General features: G+C 31.6%; 4 protein-coding genes across 4 annotated transcripts; 1 reads left to right on the top strand and 3 right to left on the bottom strand.

Annotated features, from left to right (window-relative positions):
- Positions 1-77: 77 nt before the first annotated feature.
- BX664DRAFT_294905 (chitin synthase III catalytic subunit-domain-containing protein) lies at positions 78-1778 on the bottom strand. The gene is made up of 4 exons (XM_051542126.1): positions 1486-1778; positions 1192-1376; positions 930-1040; positions 78-780 (listed from the first exon to the last, which is right to left on the bottom strand). The coding sequence occupies exons 1-4, from the start codon at positions 1643-1645 to the stop codon at positions 160-162; spliced, it is 1077 nt and encodes a 358-aa protein (XP_051401718.1). The 5' UTR covers positions 1646-1778; the 3' UTR covers positions 78-159.
- A 677-nt stretch (positions 1779-2455) lies between these two features.
- BX664DRAFT_329322 (guanine nucleotide binding protein, alpha subunit) lies at positions 2456-4372 on the bottom strand. Its single transcript, XM_051544759.1, has 4 exons — positions 4052-4372; positions 3547-3886; positions 3188-3446; positions 2456-3072 (listed from the first exon to the last, which is right to left on the bottom strand). Exons 1-4 carry the CDS (start codon positions 4167-4169, stop codon positions 2731-2733), a joined length of 1059 nt encoding a protein of 352 aa, XP_051401717.1. The 5' UTR covers positions 4170-4372; the 3' UTR covers positions 2456-2730.
- Positions 4373-5875: 1503 nt separating this feature from the next.
- On the bottom strand, positions 5876-9482 carry BX664DRAFT_278117 (BRO1-like domain-containing protein). Its single transcript, XM_051541392.1, has 4 exons — positions 9130-9482; positions 7777-9064; positions 6972-7684; positions 5876-6903 (listed from the first exon to the last, which is right to left on the bottom strand). Exons 1-4 carry the CDS (start codon positions 9408-9410, stop codon positions 6051-6053), a joined length of 3135 nt encoding a protein of 1044 aa, XP_051401716.1. The 5' UTR covers positions 9411-9482; the 3' UTR covers positions 5876-6050.
- Positions 9483-10099: 617 nt separating this feature from the next.
- On the top strand, positions 10100-11784 carry BX664DRAFT_329317 (Rho GTPase activation protein). The gene is made up of 6 exons (XM_051544758.1): positions 10100-10277; positions 10351-10497; positions 10555-10770; positions 10836-11011; positions 11089-11548; positions 11617-11784. Exons 1-6 carry the CDS (start codon positions 10148-10150, stop codon positions 11661-11663), a joined length of 1176 nt encoding a protein of 391 aa, XP_051401715.1. The 5' UTR covers positions 10100-10147; the 3' UTR covers positions 11664-11784.
- Positions 11785-13796: the final 2012 nt, after the last annotated feature.

The following is a 13796-nucleotide window of genomic DNA, read 5'->3' as shown; positions in this document are numbered from 1 at the left end:
AAAAAAAAACGAAAAAGAAAATGAGAAATATCAGGATTGAATCACCGCAAAAATCAGATTGTAGAAAAAGAAGATACACTAAAAAAAGTTTATTTATTTGAAGGGAATCATTAAAAAAAAAAATTCAACCAAAAACTATAAAAGAAATTCATCACTATTTTAAAAAGGGTGTTGTTGTTGATATTGATGATATTGTTGACCATAAGGCTGTTGTTGTTGAGGAGGAGGATGATGTGGTTGTTGATGATACTGTTGTTGTTGTTGTTGTTGTTGTTGTTGTTGTTGAGGAGGAGGAGGAGGAGGGGTTTGTTGAGGATAAGATTGAGATAATTCATCGTCGGCCATAAGTTCTTTGACTTCCCATACATTTTGTTTTGATCCAACTGAGAATTCCAAATCTTCTTTAGTAATAGAATCCCAATACTTGTAAACCATCATCACTGCCAATAACGTACAAATAGTACCAAAGAATAATCCATCAACGTAATGCTTCACTTGATCACAAATTACTACTGAAAAGATATACATCAAGACTTGTCCAACAATGAAGAATGCGGTACCAAACAGGATATCACCCAAAGGCCATCGATCATCCAAAGTATTGACAACAAGAATGATTTGAGAAATAACATAGACAATGAAAGCCACACCATTGATAATAAAGTAAAATGCCCATAATGCACCAGGACTATTTGCTTTGAATGGACCCAAATTTTGGAATGTAGCTATAGAGATAAAGCCTACAATGAGGAAAATGATCAAAGAACTAATACGAATTGACTAAAATAAAAAAGATAAACAAATAAGGAGAAATGAAAAAAGGAGGGTATTCATGAGAAGCATGATGATGAATTTAGTATATGTGATTCTAAGTGTAAATGTTTATTTATTTATTTATTTATTTTTTTTATTATTATTATTTTTCTTACCCAAAGAGATAATGGAGTACCATCTTCAGCAAACTGGAATCCAACAAAACCATTCAATAAGAGACACCAAAAGGTAGCACTAATTAATCCAATATGAACTGCAGTAAACCACTATCAAAGGGAAAAAAGAAGAAAAGAAAAGAAAAGATAAGTTCATATGTTATGATCATGATAATAGTTGAAGGTGAGTACATAATGAAATGATAATAATGAATAAGAAGATAACAAAGATGATAATGATGAATCAAAAAACAAAACTTACTGGATAGACGGCAGAAGAAGTGGGAATAATACCAGTGACTAGTAACATTTCAAGAAAGATGGTGATCATATATAAATAAAAGAACATAACAATTTCTTTTCGACCAACGGCGGTATATTTAGATCGAATATGATAAATCATAATAGCGGCCATAATAATAGCAACAATATCAATAATCATTGTAGCTAATAATAATAATAAAAAAAAAAAATATAGAAGATTAAATTAAACATATGATATAATAATAATAAACAACTTTTTTCTTTTCTTTTTTTTTTTTTTTTTTTTTTTTACCTGGTTGAAATATAAGATTGCCAGCCAAGTCGACATTACGTGAATAACAAACTGGTTCTATTCCATCTGATGAGCCAATGAGTGGACATAAGGATAAAGCGACCGTTTGACAAATGCCGTTAAAACTGAATGCTTCGAATTGAAAAGTAATATCCACCATATATATATTTATCTATCTATGTATGTATATATGTATATATAAGGGTATGTAAATAGAAAATAATAATAAAAAAGAAAAGAAAAAGGAAAGAATAAAAAAAAAAGGGAAAACGAAGAGAATAAAAAAAAAAAAAGGGGGGAATAAGCACCCCATTCTATTTTCGATCCCCGTTACTCACATTTATGAAGATCAAAAAATAGCCAAAGAGAATATAAATAACTATCCAATCAAGTGTCATATTCTATAGATTCTCGACCTCTCTCCTGTTTTGGTGACACAAAAAAAAGATTTTCATTTATATATTTGATTGTTATTATTTGATAAAATAATGTATGTTGAAAAAGTCAATCACATCCTCCAGGTCACAATATTTCAGTTTCCAATTAGGCGGATCCGGCTTAAATTCCCAACATGATATTGATCATAAAGAACGACAAGAGAGAGCAAATAAACAAATCTAACCCAAGTTCATCTAAATGGAACAGGCCTGATTAAATCATCATTGGCTAAATTCTTGTCCGCATCTTCGTTTGAATTTTTAAGAATCAAAAAAAAAGACGGGGCTTATAATGGTAACAAATGCTTTTTTCTCTGATATTAAAGTTGTGGTATATCATTTCATTATATATATATATATTAACAATCATTTATCATGATGATATATCTTTATCATTTATTTGTTGTTTATTTATTATTTGAAATCATGTGATGGTAATCAAGCCACTACTATATACCTTTTTTCCAAATATGGAACACTAATAAGAGGAGAGTTGTTAAGGAGAAACAAAAATAAATATATATATATAAAAAGATTGAATCCAATTTTTATTTCTCTAATACAATATAAGAATCATCAAAAGAAATAAAAATAAAAGAAAAAGGGACTGATATAAAAGAAAGAAGATATACACATAATGATATTTTTTTTTGTTGTCGTTGTTGTTGTTGTACTCCTGTTGACCAAGAGAGAAGAAGAATGGAATGATAAACTAAGGAGAAGAGAAGAAAGAAACATTGGTATTATACTAAAGGTGAAGATAATAAAGTGAATAATAAAAATAAAAAAAAAAAAGAGAAGAGCAAGTCTACAATAAACCAACATCACGTAAACTATTTTGAATAATGATATCATTGACGGCAGCCATAACAAATTTGATCTGTTCCGTATCAGTAGCACAAGTAAAATGGGTATAGATTTGTTTAGAGTCAGATTGATTCAAGGACACAAATCGATTCAAGATATAATCAGCAGCTGCATCATACGTGTTTGGACCAGAGAAATCAGGGAAACTTTCTTTGAGTGGATGTTTGGGTAATTTTTCCTTGAAAATATCAATCTTGTTCAAAAACAGGATCACTGATGTTTTCACAAACCAACGAGAATTGCAAATAGAGTCAAATAAAGTCAAAGCTTCTTGCATACGATTCTAAATAAAGATCAATATATATATATATTTTAAAAAAAAAAGGAGTGATTAATTCACATCAAGATAACATATGCGTATATATATATATATATATATATATATATATATACTTTACCACAGTTTCATCTTCAATTAAAACTTGATCATATTCAGATATAGCTACCAAGAAAATAATGGCTGTGACATTTTCAAAACAATGAATCCATTTCTTGCGTTCAGATCGTTGTCCACCAACGTCAAACATTCGATAAGTTAAATCACCAATAACAAATGTAGTTTCAGTAATACCAGTAGTCTTGACACGAGAACGTAATACATCTTGATCAGTAGGAATATAATTGACATCACCAATACGATCAATAGAATCAAAATAACTAAAAAAAAAAAAAAAAGGAGTGAGTCTTTTGATTGATTTCCTTTTTAAGGGGAGAAGAGGGAGGAAAAAGAAACAAGGAGAAATAGACACAGACTTACTATTTAGCGGAATCATTCAATTGATATTCCCGACTTCTTTCAAATACACTTAATAAATGAGGATCCTTCCATAAGATTTTAACGGCTTGAGTAACTTCAGGTGGCAAGAAATCACGTTCAATTTGAGGAGGTTGTTCCATGATGATAGTGGCATAATGTCGATGATCATCTTCTAGACTGACATCCATATGTTGCATTGCTTCCAAAATGACCCGCATAGATTGTATAGTATTTGAAAAGATGATTTCCTTGAATGCTTCTCTTTCATCACGAGAATATCCACCATCATGAATCAATTTCATTTGCTTCAAGATAGTTGATTTACCTGATTCACCAGCACCTAAATCAATAAAAAATAAATAAATAAATGAGTATAAATGCAAAACACACACACAACACCATTTTTCATTAGTATCTCCGAACCAATCCAAATAATAAAAGTTATTGACAAGTGACATGTTTTGCATAATTTATTAACCGCACTTTCTCTTTTGATTTGTTTTACCGAGTAATAATAACTTGACTTCATTTCGCATGTTGATTTTATCACGTTTAATTTGATTTTCGATTTCTTCATTTCGAGCTTTGCCTTCTTGAGATTCATTGGATTGACAGCACCCCATAGTTTAATAGTTCCGTTGATGATTTATAAAAATTGAATAAAATAATAAATAAATAAAAAAGGATGCCACAGATTGATGGATAACAGTGACAATCAAAAGAGGAAAGGATATAATGATTTATGGTAATATGGAAAAAATAAAAAATAAAATTAAAAAAAAAAAAGAAGACAAACGCCTAAATAATAAATCACTCTTAATAAAAAAAAATATAAGAATAAAATTGCTTTAAAAGATTGTAAAAGAGAGAATGAAGGTGGGGGTAACCGTATTATCAAAGGTTTGAAAATAATAATAATAAAAAAAGTAAAGAAAGAAAGAAAAGAAAAAAAAAGAAAGAAAGAAAGAAAGAAAGAGAAAAAAAAAATCAAGAAAAAGTCTAACTAGAAAAATCGAGTTCTTTAATGGGATTGGCGGTGATTGAGTATTAGCCAATCAATTTAAATCCGAAGAGACAGGATACAAATAATCGACCCCTATTTACTTTAAACTTCTTTTATCTTGACTAGTTTACAAAAAAAAAAAGTTTTTTTTTTCTCGTCGTACACTACCTCCTCATTTATTAATGTTACTTATAGATCTCTTTTTGAGGTGGTGTTGTCATTATTATTGTTGTAATTTTTTTTTTTTTTTTTTTTTTTTTTTTTTTACTTTGTCAGTAAGCGGAGCACTAACCCGGAAACTATCTAATCAGTAAGATACGATCATGCAAAATCTTAATATAATCATCATTTGAGAAATCAAAAAAAAAAAAAGAAGATCATGTATCATAAAAATATCACCAATCTTAAGGAGTCATCATATATATATATAAAAGTCATCATTTTTATATCTTCTTCATCATTTTCTTTTTCTTCTTCTTATTATTATTGTTATTGAATCATCACCCTCATTTTGTATTAATATCTTGATCATTACAAAATGAACATCTAATTTCCTTCAGTCTCTTATCATACTTCCAATTTTTTTTTTAGGGGATTGGCGCAACAATGCGAAAATAGAAGACAGGGAGGTTGATTTTTTTTTATGATTCTTGTCATACACACACATAAGCCCACATATATATGTCTAACTATTGCTTTTATATTTACATGTGCACAAGATATGGTAATCAATTAATTTTCTTACCTCTACATTATTAATATTTTTTTTATTTTTTATATAAGATGATGGTAAATTTTCTGAATGTCATTTCAAAAAGAAACAAGAATGGAAGAAAGATCAGATCAAGGGGTAAAACAGAAAAAAAAAATATCTCAACATGCCAAATAAGGAGTCAAGACAAAAAGGGCAGGGACCACCTAGACTTTTTATTTTGGATCCTAGCGTTCAATAGGCCTACAAGATCATGCCAGCAAAAAAAAAAAAATAAGAGAGAGAGAGAGAGAAAAAAAAAAAAGAGAATCCAAGCTTCTTAATCAAGTAATTTACCTTTCAGTCATTTTCTTTTCCATTGAAGTAAAAAAATACCAATAAACATAAAAAGGAGAGGGAAACAAGATTCATACTCATTCACGTTTTTTATGAAGATAAAGTTTAGAAATAAAGAAGGGAGTAACAAAGGGAGAAAGTCAAAGAACCTTTTTTTTTGGTCCTACTCTTATCTCTCATTATCCATCAATACTGTAAATAATTATAAACGGTAAAATAGTAACCATAGTAATGACAACAACCATCAAGGTACCAAAGAAGAAGATATTTTGTAAACATGCTGTGTCACCATGAAGCTCGATAACCACCGTATTCCTCCCCCCCTTTTTTTTTTCTCTTTCTTGTCATTTTCAAATTAAAATGAGCTTCCTTTTTTATTCATATATCCATAATACATAATACATAATAATAAAAATAATAATAATAATAAACTATAATACTATATAACTAAGGCTAATCCATCAATGACCCATTAAAATAATTTTGTTGACCAGATGGTGGTGATTGTTGGTGTGAATACATTGGTTGTTGAGGTTGTTGTGACTGGTAGGTAGGATATTGCTGAAGGGAAATATGTTGCTGCTGCTGTTGTTGTTGTTGTTGTTGTTGCCCCTGAGGTGAAATCATTTGATGTTGTTGGTAACCAGTAGATGCCATATTGTAAGGTAATGGAGGTATAGGTGGAGGAGTCGGTCCTGATGAATAACTACTACTTATTGGCTGCTGCTGATGCTGCTGTTGTTGTGGATATGATTGCTGATAATGTTGATGTTGTGGTGATGGTTGTTGTTGGTACAAACTAGGAGCCGAGATCATCGATGGAGGAGGTACCGAGGACATATACATCGTGGAGGTATAATCTTGTCGATGATGAGGAAGAGGTGCATTGACTCCATTCGAATTGTAATAACTCTGCGATACGGAAGAAGAAGAAGGAGGATGTGAAGTTTGAGCAGGAATTGAAAAATGATGACTATTAGATGAAGATTGAGAATATTGTTGAGGTACAGGTGGTGGCGGTGGTGGTTGGGTTGTCTTTGGATAACTATAAGATGGTGATGTTGATGACTGTCCATTCATGGTCATTTGCTTCGTTCTATCCACTAACTGAGATATTTCAGGTGCACTGGCTGTATACATATTGAGTCGTTCTTTCAGTATCTCTTGTTCCCTATTGCTTTGTGTTGTCTCCAAATCATCCGCCATACGTTGTCGTTCACGTCCACGATCTTCAATAAATGTTTGAGTATTTCTTCCCAAAGCATCAATAGCTTCATTCAAATTTGTATAGAATTCAATTCCTTTCCTATAAGACAAAATTTATTGATGTTAATCGACTTGTTGATTTGTTTTCATAATATTTATATATATTACCCAAGTCCATTTTTCACATCTAGATAAGAATCTCTTGCTCGTACTAATTGATCCATCAAAAGTCGTTTTTGTCGTTCCACCTTGTCCCATTGAGCTTGTAACTTTTTAGCTTCTTCACCTTCCATCAATGATTTAAATGCTGTACCCAGTTCTTGAATCAATTGTTGTTGTTGATGAATAGTTGCAGTAATACGTTGTTGATGAGGTCGATACTTTTCCAATTCTGACATAAACAAATGTTGTTCAGCATTGGTTTTTCGGTTCAAAATAAGAAGTTGGGATATATCATCTTGTTGCATTCTTTCTTTCAGGTCTTGAAGAGTTTCGTTTCGATCTTTTTCCAATTTGAATAGTTTGTCGATGATGTTTTCCACTTGTTGTACTTTGATAGATGTATTGGTTTCCGTTGTTGTATCAGAAGATTCAATGTCCAAATCCAATAGACTATTTTCTCCAACGTCTTTCTTATTATTGCTGTTATCACGATCTAATGCCGATGTTAACTGCTCCACAAAAATACGTTCCAATGCCCTGTTTTGATTTCCTTGTCGTAAAATGTCCAAATCTTTTTTAATCAAATCGTATTGTCGATAAAGATTGCTGTCAGACTGAGTGCCGGATTCAAGAGATTGTCGATGATTTCGAAGATCTTGTCTGAAATGGCTTGTCAAACTTCCAGAAGGTGCCTGTAACCAAAGATCACCATATTTCACCTAAGAAAAAAAAAATTGAGGGAAAATAATAAGTAAAGAACTTTTCTTTTTCCTTTAAAAAAAAAAAAAAAAAAAAAAAAAAAAAAACTAACCCGCATGCTTTCACAATCTCTTGTTTCTTGATCCAAACTCAATCCCACTTGATCCAAACTGTTTCTTGCTTTTGTTTTCAAAGTTTCTAGTTGTTCCATGTTCTGGCGTACACCTTGACCAGTATTTTCTTCTTTAGCAACATCATCCGCCAGAGCCAAGATATTGGATGGAGGTAACATCAAGTCTTCCATTTGTTTGTCAATTTGATAAGGATTACCAGAATGTTTGAATTTGTCCAGAGATTGAGGTAACTTCATATACTCCATGGATGCCTTTAATTCCGCCTTGGCCACATCACATTTGTCGGTTTCAGCACGTACTAGCTTGGCTTGTTCTTCCGAATAAAGAGATGCACTTTCATGAACACTAAGAGGAATCAATTTGGCAAAAATATCCGCACCAATCACTTTTGACATTTGCTCTGAACCAGTTTGACCACTACCATAGAGTTCTGCCATTGGTATAGGTTGTACAGCCTTCAATCGATCAATAGGTGTAAGAATAGATTCTTGTGGGACATGCTCATGATATATCATATCGTTGTCACGAGTAGCTGCTGTGTATTTTTCACCACAAGTTGCTGCCAATGCCTTGCATAGTTCTTGTAATACGATACCACTATCCGCAGGTAAAGTTCCATTTGCATGACTTGTTGGGGATCCTGATGCTGACGTTGTTGTTGAGGAACTAGCTACTTGTTGCACCAGAGATGTCGCCAATTTTCCAGCAGCTTCTTTACCTACTTGTTCAGCCACACCTAGTCGAGCAACTTGTTCACCATAATTGCCTTGAGCTTCACAAGCAGATGCTTTATATTGTTGAGCCAAACCTTGATAGTATTTTTGCTTGATCTGACACATTAAAAGCCATGCTTTGTCGATAGTAACACTTCGTGCATTTGTTGCTTCTTGAATATCATCGACCAAATTACCATAGACCCAAACTACATGACTCGCCAACTTTGCAATCAAACCATCCTTCTTCTTTTCACGTATACTATTTTCCAAAAAACATTCTTGAGCTTGAGCCAACATGAGTTCTGCCAATAAATGTACCGTTTCACGACTGAGATCTTGGGAAGGAGCATGTAAAAAGTTTTCATTTATATATTCAAACATACCAGCCGAAGCTTGAAGAAAATGGAAAGCTCGTTTACGACCATCGGGTTCTGCTCGATTTTGCATGGATGCTATTGCTGATAAAGTTGCTGCAATGTTGAATATCACACTAGCTTTTTCATAAGCAAGCGAATATTGAGAAGTTGTTCGTCCACTAAAAGCATCATACCTAAAAAAAAAAAAAAAAAAGTTAAAATAAATAGAATAATGTGATTTATTGTTCTTTTGGTTTACCAAGTAAAAAGAATTTTGACGTGTTTTTCATCAACGGGAAAACGTAAATCCAATAATTCTAATTGTCCAAAATAACGATAAAGTAGATCACGTCCAGTGATATCTTTTCCTGCACCACGAATATCTTGGCGTAAGCGGTTAAGAGAATAAGTTTCTTGCGTGTATTTTTCAGGATCGTCTTGATAATGTTGAGCAATATATCTTCTTAAAGGACTTATCCAATCAATATCATCTGTACGTTTGAACGGTACACTAATAAGTGGTATTTGTGAAGTGGCCATGATATTAAATATATAGTAAATTAGAAGAACAGAAAGGAAAAAAAGGAAAATCCAAATCTTGGCAAAGAGAAGATACAAATTTTTCAATTGCCGCATAGACACTTTTTTTTTTGGCCCATATTTAATTTTTGCAGTGATTTCAAAGTTTCTTGTTGGGTCACAAGGAAAATAGTTCCGTGATATTATAATATGTTATCATTTGTTCGTTTATGCTAAATTCACTATCTTTTTTTTTTTTTGTTTCTAATCTGACTTAAAATAAAAATATTCTTCTTCAACTTCCATATTATGATTCGGAGAACAATGAATTCTTCCAATCAATTATGTAGAGTTTTAGATTTCTTTTTTTTTCTTTTTTTTTTTTTAGTTTCAATTCAATCAAACAATAGATTAAATAAATAAATAAATGAGGGAATGCATGATAACCCAATAAAAAGGTAATGAAATTATGTTTTATGTGTTTTGTTTTGATGTTTAATATAAACATATAAAACATGAATAATTTTTTATTTTTTGGTCTCTTTGGTAGATAAAAAAGAAAAAAAAAACCATTATTTTCTTTGATGTAAGAAATTGACCAATAATGTTTCTTTAATGGATTGAATGGTTTACGTTTTTCGATTCCAGCATTCTTTTTTTTTTCCTTTTTCTTTTCTTTTTTTTTTCCTTTCTTTCTTTCTCTCCTTTTTTTTTTTTTTCTTGATTACCAAAACTCTCAATAGTTTATTAATATATATATGTCTTCTTTTGAAATACCTGGAGTATTAACTCGTAGTCAAAAAGCTTTGGTACGTGGTTGGTGGAAAAAAGTGACAGCTGCTCATCCTAAAGCAGAGAATTTCAAAGATATGAAAGTTCCTAGTGTTGGTAAAGTTAAAAAAAAAAAAAAAAAACTATTACTATTTTTATCTTTATAATAATTATACTTATTTCAATATAGACAAAGGTGTATTTGGTATTCCTCTGACACAATCTCTCGAATATGCGTACTCAAGTATATCTTACATTGACGATCATACTGGATCTCAATGTTATGGTATCATTCCTACCATTGTGGCAAAATGTGGATCTTTTTTAAAAGAAGAGGGTATGTAGTACAAGAATGACATGAAAGCATATATGATTGACTTTTTTTTTTTAATAGGCATGACAACGGAAGGTATATTTCGGTTACCAGGTAGTGCAAGACGACTTCGAATGTTACAAACTATTTTTGATACACCTGATACCTATGGATCTCAATTAGATTGGCGTGGATACAGTGTTCATGATGCAGCTAGTATTTTACGACGATTTATCAATCATCTTCCAGAACCAGTTATCACTTTGGATTATTATTATTCATTCAAAGAAACAATAGGTAAAATATAGAAGAAGAAGAAGAAAATAAAGTATAGGATAATAATTCATAGTTTATTTGTATAGATCAAACATTCTCTTCTGAAGACGAAAAAGTGGATGCCTTTCAAACCTTGATTGAAAAATTACCTTTACCTCATCAATATTTATTGTTATATCTTCTGGACTTGTTGGCTCTCTTTTCTACAGCTTCAAAATATACAAAAATGGCTTCTGATTGTTTGGCAGCTGTATTTGTACCGGTAAAAAAAAAAAAAAAAAAAAAAAAAAAAAAAAAAAAAAGGTAATACTTATATTGATGTATTAAATTTTAATTTAGGGTATTTTGTCACATCCAAATGATCGGTTGAATCCATCCAGTTACAAACATTCGCAAAAAGTATTACAGTTTTTAATTGAACACCAAGAAAGCTTTAGTATGCCTCAATCCACCAATCTTGAAAAAATAACAGTGAAAACACCAACAAAAAATACTGGTTATAATCGACTTGATGAATCTCGAAACTCTACTCTGACCAACAATGGAAAATTATCGTCTCAAGGCAGCATGACATCGTATGATGATAATGATCGTCGTGCATCAACTATTTATTCCTTAGCAACAGGCTCATTCTCGGGAACAGGACTGGATTCTATAGTACCGGGTGAAGATGAATGTACTGCACGCACTACATTACCTCAACTTCGTAGAAGTCGAACGGTACCTGGGAAACGCATTGTATATGGTGGTTATGAACCTCGGCAAGTGATATATGTGAATCGAAATGCGAGTCAAAGTGGTAAGTAGAGCAAAAAAAAAAAAAAAGCAATCAATATTCCTTTTTTGTTTTAAACTCTTATAATATAGGAAAACGGAATCTCAAGATGGAAAATATCAAGGATGAATTCGTTTAATTTTTCTTTGATCCAGCTTTAGGGTCACATATACATATTATTTTTTTTTTCTTCTTCTTCTTCTGTTTATATTTATCATCATTATCAATGACCATCATTCCCTTTATCCTTTCATTATCACCCTTAACTTTAGTATCATACATTACTTCTCTTCTATTTTTATATTTCTGTATCTGTTTGTATTCAATTATATATTTTCTTATTATTACTATTCACAGTCTTATATACATATTATGATTCTTCCTATTGATATCCTTTTTTGGAAACTAACGATTGGAATCTGACCATTTTACAGTATCTTCTTTTGATCAAGACGTTAATAAAAAAAAATATTGTACATTATTATATTTGGTCGTATCAAATCATTCCTCTTCTTTTCATTTGAATATCCTTCTGTCATCGTATCTTAATGATAATCAATATTTCTTTTATACCCTTGCCTATGTCATCAAGGTGACTGATCGAAACGGGATCGGTTTTTTTCAGGTTTACCTCCTTTGCCCATTTTTCCCATATGAGTATACATTTGAGAGTTCGTACTACCATTCTTGATTTCCCGCTTCTATTGAAAAGAAAACAGGGTGCACTTTTTTTTTAAATGGTAGAATTTAAGCCGCTTTATTCCATGGGAATTCCCCAAAAAGGTATCACACCCTTTTTTTTTCAACCAAAATAAAAAGATGATGAATCATACAATATATAAAATATCATTTTACTATTATTTATGATTATAGTTTCCCAGATAGTGTAACTAATACAAATATCGTTTCAAAAAATTCCCATCTTTTCAAAATATGGAAGACCCTTGTTCAATGATAAGTTTGATTGGATCATGAAAGTGAGAAGGATGATAAACAAGGGTCCTTACTCTAAGTTTATCGGTTTAAATATTCCGTTTCTCCTTCTTCCTCCAAGCGGAGTGCATACTCTGGGAAAAAAATAAAAAAAGGAAAGGGAACGTCATTGAAATAAAAGACTTTTTCGGTAGTGTACTAAGCGACAAATCATCATCATCATCATCATGAGATCTAACTAGAAAAAAAAAAAGAAAAAAAGTGTTTATTCACCTATGAAAAGAGTAAAATAGATCATCATTTTCACATCATCCTTTGGTTACTAAATTTAACGTCAAGGGATCGAATGTATCTTTCCAAAGACACTCAAAAAAAGAACGGACATTCAAATCTGGTAAGAGACATGTGGGACATCTGGAAGGAATTCCCTTTTTTTCGGTCGTTCCTTTTTATTCTTCTTCTTTTTTTTTTCTTATTACCTTTGCTTTTACTTCATAATAAATTTTTACACTATTAGGAACAATGTTTGATACAATGAAAGAGACGGCGTTGGATGATACTTAGTTTTGTTTTGAGGGAGACTTGTGATCATAACTCTTGTGAACGATTCTAATAATGGAAGAAATGGTGTTATCCTTGGTGGACAAAATATCAGCCACATGCCTGTTCAATAGATGCAAGCAAAATACAATTGAGCACTTATATATACATATACGCTATTTATTATAATGCTACTGGATATTCGACAGCAATGGACTTCATCATAAACTCGATTAGAAGTGCATAGTATACGGGAAACTCGCCGACTAGTGATAACATTTTGGTCATTCTATTGTTTTAGGGAAAAAGCTACTTTAAAACAGGGTCAAAAGAGTTCTGATAGAAGAGAGCAACAAGTAGTCAAGAAATCAACAAGAAAGTTAAGTGGATGATGATCAGTGGAAGATATGATTAGCAAGGATTCAACAAACGAATAATTGATTCTGACACGAGCATATCAAGAAAAAGAGCACTTTAATATGGTCGATAAACATCAACAAATGACAAGGAAAAAGAAGAAACGTATGATCATCCACGGCTATTATTGACGGATCTGAATACAATCTTAATAGTAGGAAGTGATTGATGATGGGAAGATTCGGTAAAAGAATACAACACTATATTTGATGAAATCATCGACAAAACTTACAGGGAAACACGACATCTTCAGCTATTCTAACCTTTGGATCATTGGACAACTATTAACGAAAGATAGGAAGGTCAAGGACAAGAAGGATGTATATTGTCATGTAGAATGCAAACAATAAGTGATAATCTAGACCTCAGGGATTCTTTTGAA

Source organism: Halteromyces radiatus, assembly GCF_025201355.1.
Source record: "Halteromyces radiatus strain CBS 162.75 chromosome Unknown BX664scaffold_3, whole genome shotgun sequence".
Lineage (NCBI taxonomy): Eukaryota > Fungi > Mucoromycota > Mucoromycetes > Mucorales > Cunninghamellaceae > Halteromyces > Halteromyces radiatus.
Note: the sequence above shows the minus strand (reverse complement) of the source record. Positions and strands in the feature narration are given on the sequence as shown.